The sequence below is a fragment of the Camellia sinensis genome, chromosome 6, assembly GCF_055761805.1.
Source record: "Camellia sinensis isolate YWXY chromosome 6, ASM5576180v1, whole genome shotgun sequence".
Classification (NCBI taxonomy): Eukaryota; Viridiplantae; Streptophyta; class Magnoliopsida; order Ericales; family Theaceae; genus Camellia; species Camellia sinensis.
In genome coordinates this window covers 20,447,897-20,460,063 of record NC_138966.1, presented here as the reverse complement: position 1 = coordinate 20,460,063, position 12,167 = coordinate 20,447,897, and the positions used below count along the sequence as shown (strand labels likewise).

General features: G+C 36.0%; 1 protein-coding gene across 1 annotated transcript; it reads right to left on the bottom strand.

Annotated features, from left to right (window-relative positions):
* Positions 1–987: 987 nt before the first annotated feature.
* Positions 988–2,997, bottom strand: LOC114317898 (uncharacterized). Its single transcript, XM_028264694.2, has 2 exons — positions 1,593–2,997; positions 988–1,481 (listed from the first exon to the last, which is right to left on the bottom strand). Exons 1-2 carry the CDS (start codon positions 2,825–2,827, stop codon positions 1,169–1,171), a joined length of 1,548 nt encoding a protein of 515 aa, XP_028120495.2. The 5' UTR covers positions 2,828–2,997; the 3' UTR covers positions 988–1,168.
* Between the last annotated feature and the right edge of the window lie 9,170 nt (positions 2,998–12,167).

Genomic DNA, 12,167 nt, shown 5'->3' with positions numbered 1-12,167 from the left:
TTTTTTATATTTTTTATTTGTTTTATTATTTTATATAAAAATAATTTAACAATTCCTCACTATTAGTCCCCTCACTATCAATCCCCTCCATTCTATCTCTGAAAACAAACGGAGCCTTAGTCTCCTATTTACCTCCTACCTATTGTAAACCAACCCCTAACATAATTTCTTGAGAAACATACACCTTGATCTCTTTTTTCTAAGACTGAATTGACTAAGGCTTCATTTGGCGGAGGCTTAAAAGTCAGTTTATAGCTACAAAAGCTCATTTTGCTAAAAAAACAACGCTCAATTAGTACACATTAATGTGTGTTCGGGAGAGAAAAGATTGGATACATACCTAACCTTTGACATAGTGCACAAAGTGGAAAACCCGCCAAAAATCCCACTTTAGCTACTCTAAAAAAGCCATTAGAAAAATAATACCAAACAAATGAGTTATTTTTAGCTTTAGTTTTTCATAGGCTTATTTTATCTAATAAGCTAGCCTTTTACAGCTAACTCCCAAAGGAAACCTAAATGTGTTGAACATAGTAACCGCACCACCAGGCCACTAATCATGAATCACCACATCTTCCCAAAGTTTGAAGTAAAATTGCATAAATAACAAATGGTCAAACATAACAAATACTAGTGACTCTTATTTCATTATCTAACATCTGAATTGGTGAATACCAGTAATGAAGAGGATTCAAGTAAATTAGGATTTCCCTGCAGTGTGAAGTAAAAGTTACGTTCATAATTTTCTAAAATAAAAACAAAAAACAAATATTTTTAGCAAAGTGTCAGCTAGCAGCATAGTGAACCAGCCTAAGCCTACTAGAAAATAAAGCCACAAGTCATAAGCATTAAGATCCACATGCCATAAAAGAACATCATCCAGCCTAAGGCACATTTTCAAACAAGACATTCAACAGTTGCCCATAAATCAGAGTTATTACAATTTATATATATATATATATATTTTAATGGGCAAAACTTCCAGACTAATTCAAGAACTAGAGTTTTATAAGCATTAAATGCAAGAATTTGTAATCAGACAACTATTTTCCGCTATATAATCAAAACAACAAAAGTTTATATAAGTGAACATCAAGTACATAAATAACACATGCGAGAGGCATACAAAACCGATATAAGTGTTAAAAACCATTGGCTGCAAGACAACTCACTCAGGCATGACATCATCTACCTCAGAAGATTTTGTGTCAGAGGTCCCTCCATTGCTCACAATGCGTAAATCAGGATAATTGCGGTAGTTCAGCGAATGCAACCACAGACCAGCAACTCCTTCTTTATGTTCTGTTGATGCTATATGAGAGTAAATATGATTCATTTTAAAGTCCTCTGCCTCCTCTGCATAGTCTTTCATAGATAGTTCTTCATGACTCTCTTTCCATTTCTGGTTATAGGATGCAAAGAAACATTCATCCAAATATAACCCAACCTCAGGAGCCGTAGGCACGTTAATGTTAACATCCCTAAAGTTTTTAAAAGCAACAATTAGACCCTAAAATAAAATAACAAAAAAAATACATTTTTCAAGTTTCAAACTATGATGCAGTCAAAACAAAAGAAAAGGAAGCACTTACTGTTGCAGAGCGGTTTCAAGCAGCGACTCAGGAGCACAATTCCTCATGATTGCAACCGCAAGACCAACCATCTTCCGAATTTGATGAAGCATGAAGCTCTGCCCCACAACCTCACACTTAACAAAATCAATTCCTTGAACAGAAACTATAGTGTTCGCATCGAAGGAAATAATGAATCGCTTCGCCGCAGGATCTTCAGCTTTAGTTCTGGTTGTGAAGTTATGGAAGTTGTGAGTTCCCTCGTAACGCTTCAAAATTCGATTAAACCTTTCTCTCTCCTTCTCATCATAACAAAACCCATTAAGTTTTTCCGGTTTCTCCTCCACATTGCCACACAAACCCGATTCACCCTCCATTTTCTTATCTTCAACCACCACTTGCGGAACCAAATTAGCGCCCTCATTGTCATCAACAACAACATTGTCACAATTTGAATTCTCATTATTACATTTTTCCAAAGAAACCCCCATTTCCTCTTTATGATCATCAGAGTTTGAATTATCATTAGTACATTTTTCCAAAGGAACCACCCCAATTGCCTCTTCAACTTCAGAGTTCGTTAATGCAGCTCCATTGTTCGACGAAATGCCTGAATTGGGTTCGAAGCTTCGTTTACCCATTACACCAGCGACTTTTCGACCTCTCTCCGAGCACTCCAAACACTTGACAAGCTCATTCTCAGACCCCAAACTATTCAACACACTCTCTCTATCACGATGCGAACAAGGATCAAGGGCAAAAACAGGTAGAAGATAAACATACCTACGACGATCACAAAACTTCTTGGCATTAAACGACGCCGTAACACGCTTATACCCGAAAATCCGAATCTGGGGAGAGAGATTGGAGTTGAGGCGATCGACTAGACCGGGCGGGTCTATGTAGAACCGGCCGGAGACGACCTGGCCGACGGCGCTGACGCCCTTGTCGGTTCGAGCGGACCGGGCCCAGTCGAAGCGCTTGGGGAGACCGCGGTCGGGTTCGGGAATGGCGGAGGAGAGGAAGAGGGCTTCTTCGAGGTCGCCTTCGATGGTTTTGGCGCCTGGGTTTTTTTGCATGCCTTGGTAGCCGACGCCGCAGTAGGCGAAGAAGATGGCGATTTTGCGGCGCTTGTATCGTTCTTTTTTATCTGTGGTGGTGGCCGAGGTGGTGTCGTCGTCGTCCGTGGTGGTGGTGGACATTTTGAGTTTTTTGGGATCTGGTTGTTTTGGGGAGGAAGGAGGGTTGTCTTCCATGATTTTAGAGGTGATGTGATGAATAGTAGTCGTCGTCGTCGTCGTCGTAGTTCATGGAGCGTGATCGAGGTCTCAATTTACAGCATGCTTAGGGGGTTGGTGGGTGTAATAACTGCTGAGAGACTCTATCCCCCGATTAAACCCTAGAATTGAACTACATCGATTATTTTATTATTATTTTAAGAGTATATTACAAATATATCTTTTTGAGATTTTACTTAAAATACGAATTGTCTTTTATGATTTAAAAAATTATAAATATTTCTCCGTCAAAATTTTTTATTTAACATAATTAATTGAAAATGTAAAATTTCTAATTGTTCACCTATACAATAATAAAATTATATGAATTATTAATTAAAATAAAATTTTAACATTATTAAAAATTGTTAATGAACTTGATAATTTATTAATAAAATAACTTATTTGTTATGAAATTAAAAACCTTAGGGAGTATAATGTAATTTCTAGAATCACGTGAATTAATTTGTAATTTAAATAAACCTTAGAGGTGTGTTTGTAATTTATCTATTTTTTTAAGTAGGAAACAAATCTACCTTAACTAAAAACAAAAACATTAGAAATCTCAAAGATTCTACGGAAATTTTTATCAAATGTCTCACATAAGTATGAGACTCATAAAAGACTTACATAGTGTGAGTCACACACATATATAAGACATTTTGTAAAAACTTTTGTACAATTTTTAGGATCTCTAACATTACTTAACTAAAAAATAAAATAACATATCTTCATACATTTTAAGTCATAATTAAAGAAATATTACAACTAAACATAAAATGAGATATAATAATAATAAAAAATCATAAGTCATAACTAAAAAAAAAAAATTTGACATAATTAGAAGTGCATATAATATACCATTTTCAAGGGTGTTATTGGCACCAAAATTTAAATCATCTGTTGATAGGAGCATGGGTGTAATCAATAAGGATCCAAAAATCATGGACATAAAGATAGTGGTCTGAAAGCAAGGATTAAAGACAAGGCATGTGGCATGTCCAAGAGAAAATGAAGTTGAAGGCAGTTGCAGATCATGGGCAAGTAGAAGTAACCAACAAATGGATACGTGACAGCATGACAAAGCCAGTGAAATCATAGAAGAGCTGGGAATCCGAAAAGAAGAGGACCTTCAACCAAATTCACAACATTTGTGAAATCTAGGAGTAGTGTAACTTATCTATGAGTTGTTCTATAACTTAGGAGTAGATTAACAGTAATTTCAGTACTTGTAACTGAATTTGGACCTGTCGATTATAATGCTATGAAACTTGTAATTAAGTGACAAGTTAAAGTGTTATTAATCACATTTCCAGTTTGTTCATCTTTGTTTTTTCATATTACAACCTCTAAAGAAGTCATTGAATCTGTCAAGGTATAGGATACCAACCATATTGCCATATCAGTGTTTTTGTTTGTGAAAATTAGTTTCTCTATCGAATCCACTCTTGTCGATTTGACTTAAACCAGATTTTTGCTAACATATTTTGGCATGCCTGGTAGGACTTGTCTAATTTGGAGTGATGGCTAAGAAGAAACAGCATAAAGTCTTTGGAGATCTTGGAAAAATGACTAATGGAGATTGTTAGGTTTTTATTCTTGGCAATCCCGTTTGACAAAACTCCTTTCAGTTGTAATTTTGTTCAACTTTTATTTCAGTGAGGCTATAAGTTTTAGAAGCGAATCCAACCTGAATTATGCCCTTGCAAAGGATTTTGTGATCCGAAGTCCTATCATGTTTGCCACTTCGCTGACTCTGTCGGGGATCGAGCTGCCCGATCAGTTTGTGGGGGTCTAGGGGGCAGCGTCTCTTGGCGGGTCTAGGGCAGCGCCTAGGCGGGGTAGAGGGGTAGTGCCCTTGAAGCAAAAAGCAAAAATACAATTGAAGTTGTTTGTTCGCTCGAGCGAAGGAATATGCACTAGAGCAAAGAATCCTTGGTCCCAGAAGTTTTCACTGACTGTAAAAATACTGAGAAGTTGCTTTTCTCTCTCAAGCGACACTTTGGTGGTTCGAGCGAAGACTTTTGGAAAAACACGCGTTTTAGTCTCCTCACTCGAGCGAGAGATCCTTCGCTCGAGCGACCATCGCGGCCCTGTTTTCTATAAATATGTGTTTCAGTCCGATTTTAGGTTAACGGCTTCTAGATTTTCTTTTTGGATATTAGGGTTTATATCTAGAGCTTCTTTGCTAGTTTCTTTGATGTTTGTTTGAGTTTAAATCTGGTTTGAAAAGTATACATCAAATGATTATTTGTTTCGTTCGATACAAAAGAGAGTGTTGTTCTTCAGTGGATTTCGTGAAATTTGGGCTTAAAGCTTTGGTGGATTCTAGAGTGACTCATCATCGTAAATTCGACATCAGCGTTGTGGATTCAACGTTGGGCAAGACGATTCCAAGGTGAAGACCATGATGGAAGAGGCATATAGGGGTTGGTTCAATTTGGGCGTGGATTCGCTAGGTAATTGAGAGTGCACTTGTGTAATTCCTTTTGTATTCTTAGTAGATTGTTTTGTGATTTTTGCCTGTAATTTTTTTTTTATCACAATTGGAGGTGCTCCAATTGTGGTTTTTCCATGTTAAAATTGTTGTGTCGATTTGTCTTGATTGTTTAATTGGAATTGCTATTTACTGATTAAAATTGATACATAATCATAAATCAATAATTCTAGGGGATTTCTAGATTTTTCAATTGGTATTAGAGCAGGTCGTTCTATTTTTTATTTAAAAAAAAAAACTATTAGAGCAAGATCTTGTTTGATTTGTGATAATGGATTCAATTCGTGAGGGAAATTCTATGGATCGATCACCCCTACTTGACGGATCCAATTATTCTTTTTGGAAAGCTCATATTAGATCATTTTTAAAATCTATTGATGAAAAAGTTTGGCAATCTATCATGTATGGGTGGACCGAATAGACGATTACCGTTGATGGAGTAACCTTTCCCAAACCAATTGATAAGTGGGACACAATTAATTACCAAAATAGTAGCTGGAGTAGTAAAACTATCAATTCTCTCTTTTACACCATCATACCTGAAGAGTTTAGTCATATTTACAATTGTGAAGTTGCAAAAGAGGCTTGGGATATCTTACAAACCATTCATGAGGGCACTCATTTTGTTAAACGCTCAAAACTTCAAAGGCTCACGTCTGGTTTCAAAAACTTTTCAATGAAAAATAGTGAGACATTTGATGAATTTTATGCGAAGTTAAGTGACATTGTAATTTCAGCTTCAATTTAGGTGAAAACATACTGGAATCCAAGGTTGTGGGAAAAATTTTGAGATCCTTGCCCGATCGGTTCCAACCAAAAGTTACGGCTATTGAGGAGACTCAAGATGTTGACAACTTCAAGCTAGATCATTTGGTTGGAAATCTCCAAACTTATGAGGCACATAGAAATTTCAAAAAGAAACAAAAAGATGATATTACTTTTAGTAGTGCTCATACTGTTGGAAAGGATTCTGATGAGGATTGTGAGATTGATTCCAAGATTACGAATGCTTTCGTAAAAAAATTTAAGATGTCTTTTCTGAAAAAGAATCCTAATCTTTTGGAATCAACTCATAAATCCAAAGGCAAAGATAAATTCAAAATTAATTCTATAACCCAGAAGAAGAGAGGAAAAATACAAGGGAACTTTGAAAGAGTCCAATGTTATGAATGCTAAGGATTTGGCCACTTTGCTCAAGAATGCCCTACTCGTTTGAGGAAGAAGAAAGCCTTCGCTAGCACTTGGGATGATGAATCAAAGTCTGATAAAGATGAAAGTGACAACGAAGCACAAGGCGCAGTGAACAATTCCTTACTTTTATGGCGGCTTCCGAAACTGAAAGACGATCAGAGTATCCGAAGAGGTCGGTTGAGAATGAAACTAATGATGAATCCTCTATGAGTGATGATGAAAAGTTTCAGTAATCTTATGAAAAGTTGTATAAGTGTAGCACTTGTGTCTTTTAAAGCTTTTAGGAAGTGTATTTGAATCCTTTATTTTATTTTGGAAATTTTTAGTGTCATTGTATCTTAGTTTTTGCAAGAGTACAAATGAATTTAAACTTGTTAGGATTGCTTGTTCACACTTGGTTACGTACAAAAGTTGTTTAAGAACTTAAAAATCTTGTTTTGGCGTTGACACAAGTCTAGGAAGGGTCGATTCTTTGTTTCTGAAATTTGCTTGCTGGAAATTGGGGTAGACACCAGTTTGGGAAAGGTCGACCCTTTGTTTCTGAAATTTGCTTGCTGGAAATTGGGGTAGACACCAGTCTGGGAAGGGTCGACCCTTTGTTTATGAAATTTGCTTGCTGAAAATTGGGGTAGACACCGGTCTGGGAGGGGTCGTGTAATGACCCCAAAAGTCATCCTTATTTAATTAGGGGTTAATGTGTTTTAATTCAACTATATCTATTGGAATTGAGAATGTTTTTATCTTATTTTGGGGTATTAATTGAGGTGGTGGTATGATGGTAAAGTAAGATTGGACCAAAGAATATAATCCGGATAGTTATTCTACGATCAGCCGTCACTCATTTGCCTTTTTCTTTTTCTACACTTTGAATTTGAATGTGAGGTTAGAACTATTGGAAAGCTTATTTCCGGGGCTTCAATTTGGACACAAGAACGACCTAGAACGGAATCTCGATGAGAGAGTTATACCCATTTGAAGTTTTTACATCTGTGCTGGAAGTAGAGCCGCACGTGCGGGTTGTGCGGGATAGCAGCTCAAAAACGAGATTTTTGGCCCATTTCTTACATTTTCTTTTCCTCTCTTCTTCTCCCCTCTTCCATGTCCGAAACCCTAGCTCCCAAAACCTTGATTTCCTCCACTTTTATCAACAAATCCACCATGGATCTTTGCATCAAGGATGGAGAACAAGAAAGGGTCAACATTTCCAACCGATTGAAATTCGAATTTTTGGAGGATTCTTCTCAATCTTTGCTCCTTTGCTTGATTCTTGAGGTAGGGGTCCTTATTCCCTTTCAATATTTGCATTCATGGATGGAATTATGGAATTTTGTGAATATACAAACAAAATCTATAGTTTTGAGCATATTATGTCCAACTTGAGAATTGTGGGTTTAGAGTTGGAGATGTTGGAAGTTAAATTGGTGGGTTAAAATGATGGATTGTGACTCCTAGATGTATAATCATTGGGAAAATTAGAATAAAAAGTAATGGGTTAATAAGTTTGTATTTTTCTTGAAATTTCAATATTTTCTTGAAACCCTAGGTTGATTAATGATGATAACCAATAAATTGGCCCAAATTGAAAGTAGAGTAATGAAATTGAGGTATGGAATTATATGTGTTCAAGTTTAATTAGAATTTGGAAATGTTTGAAAATTATGTTTAAAATTTGCAAATGAGCTATGTTATAAACATTGTAATTCATGCTGTAATGTGAAGGGAAAATTGGAGAAATAATCTATTAATGATATGGATGATATGAACTCGGTTTTGGAATGTTGAAATGGAATTCAAGGATTTATTTTGAATTATGTTAAATTACAAATGGTGTTGATGAACTAAGTGATATTGACCTTGTTGGATTATGTTGTGTTGACCATAGTGAATTGATTGGTGTTGTACTATGATGAATTATGTTTGAATTATGTGAATTGTGTAGGGTCAGCTACAGGGGCGGATTAAGCACCTGAACGCTGTGAGTAGTAGTACTTTGATGTACCTTTAACCGTTTATCGTTATTGATGTTAAATCTTCGTCGTAAGAATTATGCTGACATATATATTATGTATGCTATGTGAGAAACACTGGGACATTATGGAAACTTCAAAAGAGTTTGTGAAGTTATGTGAGAAACATTATGAAATTATGAAAACCTCAAAAGAACTTGTGAAATATGAAGTTATGTGACCAAGGGCCATTTGTGAAGATCAAACCTATGTGGCCAAGGGCCGACTTGTGACTTATGAAGCTATGAGGCCAAGGGCCAAATTTGTGAACTTGTGAAATATGAAGTTATGTGACCAAGGGCCATTTGTGAAGATCAAACCTATGTGGCCAAGGGCCGACTTGTGACTTATGAAGCTATGAGGCCAAGGGCCAAATTTGTGAACTTGTGAATCCAAAGGGCAAAAGGCCGATGTGATAAGTTGTGAATCTATGAAACCCAAAGGCTATTGTGAATGTGTGAACCCCTCAGGCCAAGGGCCAAACTGTGAAATTGTGAAACCAATAAAGTCATCTGTAATCTAATGAAAATGTGCTTACTTTTCATTACTATTTATCAAGAATGTCCTGTTAACTTTACGTTAATTATGTCAACTCATGGGAATGGTGTAACGGTTACCATTAGAACTCTGTTAATTACAAGGCAAGGCAACTATGTTAACATATAAGAATGATTAAACAAAGGTGTATGTTATTGATTAATAGAGCACCTAAAGTAAGTCATTTACCCAAAAGAATTTATGTTCATTCTTGAAGAATGGATTCTGAGTAAATATAAGAGTAGCTATGTGTATCCATATGAATTGAAGTTATTTTGCTATGTTGCTAATAACTTGGAAGTTATTCAGAATCTACGATATAAGTGCAAAGTCTAGCATCATTGTGTGGCCCTCATGAGAATGTGAATTAGTCTCTCATTGTTAAGCGTACGATAATGACATGATACAACAAGAAATGCTCTAGTCATGATATGTTCCATTTGAATTAATGAATGATGTTCAAGTATGTTTAGGTATGTTTCAAGTATATGTTACAAGTTTAAATATGCTACAAGGTCAAATATGTTTCAAGGGCTTTATGCCAATTTTTCAAGGGCTTTATGCCACATGTTTCAAGGGCCTTAGTGCCATATGTTACAAGGGCTTTATGCCACATGTTTCAAGGGGCTTAGTGCCATATGTTACAAGGGCTTTATGCCACAAGTTTCAAGGGCTTATAGCCACCATGTTTCAAGGGCCTCGTGCCACCATGTTTCAAGGGCTTATAGCCACCATGTTTATGTTGCAAGATTGAACCTAAGGTCATTATGTACTTAGCACAGAATCAGACTAACTATGTGAACTCTACATCCTTATATGCATTGCTATGTGTTATGTTTCAAGTTAAGCATCGTTTTATTTATGTATTACTATTCACTGAGCCCTGCTCACTCTCTGTTATGTTTGTTTTTGTAGGTCACCAATTAGGTGATCAGTCCCAGCCGTGACGCCGCTTTCTTTTGTCAACCTTCGTATGTCCAGGCACTATACACAGCCATTGATTTTGTTAAGCTGATAAGATGTTGGCTTGCTTTTTGAATGTCTATCTAAGAGTGATGTATATAGCTTTCGTGTTTTTGTATATGCCCAATGATAGGGCTGGGTCTGTATATATGTATGTACATAACCGATGTTCAGGTGTATGTTTTAGATTTTATTTATTTGTTAAAAGTTTGTGATCCTGGCATGATAGTAGTAGCTCGATGGAGTTTGTTTCCAGTGTCAAAATTTGATATTTAGTGCTTCCGTTCAGGCCCTATATATATAGATATAAAACAGGTTAAGTGTCCGTTTCTGAAGTGGTCATGCCCAAACTTCTAAGGGCGGGTTTGGGGCGTGACAGGTCGACCCTTTGTTCCTGAAATTTGCTTGCTGGAAATTGGGGTAGACACCAGTCTGGGAAGGGTTGACCCTTTGTGTGCTGCCAAACATAAATTTCTTCATAGGGTCGACCCCTGCAGATTTTTTTTCCAGATTTTAGTCCGGTTTTGGGCCTACTTTTTGTGGATTTTGACTTAATCTTTTCGGTTGACTTTGGGACTTCATTTTACTTTGACCTAGTACTATAAATAGGTCCCTCACTTAACCTTTTCTTTACTTTTTCTTCTCTTTTTCCCTCTCCAAGCCGTGAGTCACTCTCTCCTTCTCCAAAATCACTTTTTGTTCAAAGATCTTTAGATCTACTCACTTGGAAGCATCTTCTTGCCTTGCTCCTTTGAGATTAAGTATAGAGCTTATCAAGAGTTTCGTTTTGATCCAAGTAGAAGTTGGTTTCGACAACTTTGGTGTTTCAACCATGTTTTGCTCATCTTCTCTTCTAAGCTTGAGGTAGGGATTTTCTTTGAGTTATATATATGTTTTTGCAAGATCTAGATGATTTTCGAAATCATCCTTTGATTAGTTTTGAAAATTGATTGTTGATTCAAGAAGAGGAGTGATTTTGAAAATGGGTTTGCTTTCTTGTTTCTTTTAAAATAGAAATTGAGGGTTTTTGAACTATGTTGATGAAAGAAAGATGTTTTTAGTGAGATCTTCTCAAATATTTAAAGATGAATGGTTTTTGGTGAGAAAACCTAGAAATTGAGGATTTTTAAGAAAGATGTTGAAAATCTTTAGAATAAGTTGTTATATTTATTTTTTGTGCCAAAATAAATGATGTTTGAAAAATGTTTATTTATTATATATAAATGATGGTTTTCCATGAAATAAGAGAATTGTTGAAGTTTTGGAAATTGTTGCTTAAAAGTGTTGATATAGACTTGAAAAAACTAAGCTATTAGAAATGTTTGAAATGTGGGAATTATGTTATCCCTTGGATGAATTAAAATAAAAGTATTTATTTATCTTGTGAAATTGCATTGAAATGAGAAATGAGAATTTTGATCACAATAGGAATATTGTGTGGGAGTATTGAAAGTGGAAGAACTATTACATTGTATTATTAATCATTGCATTGGCATATCAATTCATTTGATAATGAAGAGTTTTGAAATTTGATTTGAAAACTTTGCATTTAGAAAAGAATGTTGAGAAACAAGTTTTCATGAAAAGGTTTTGGGGTAAATACGGTGGTAAGTCTTGAAAGGTGGTGTAGATTATAGGTGTCGAACCTTTCAGTTAATACTGGTAAAAATGATAGATTAGAGGTGTCGAGCTTTCCGGTTAATACCGGTAAAAATAACAAATTGGTAGTACTTGTATAGTCTACTTGCAGACACCGACCTAGGGATTTATAGAGTTGTATTTACCGTCCCTTGAATAAAATTTGATAAATGTTGGGCAGTTGAAGTTGTATGACATCATTGAGCATGATGGTTTTCAAAAGATGAAGGTGTGTTTTACTTTCAAAAAGGCGTGGCATGGCATAAGCATTCCATCTCACGAGACTTGTATAAAATGTATATACTTTGTTAAAAATTTCATACTGGGCTTTATGCTCACCCTGCGGGATTTTTGTGCAGGGAAAGATGTGGTGAATCTGCCTAACTGAAGGCGTGGAAGTGTGTGTGTTGGGAGTACAATGCTCTCATCTTGCGTGACTCTGTTTTGTAAGCCAAGGCCTATATTTGTGTGGGTTTGAATAACCGTT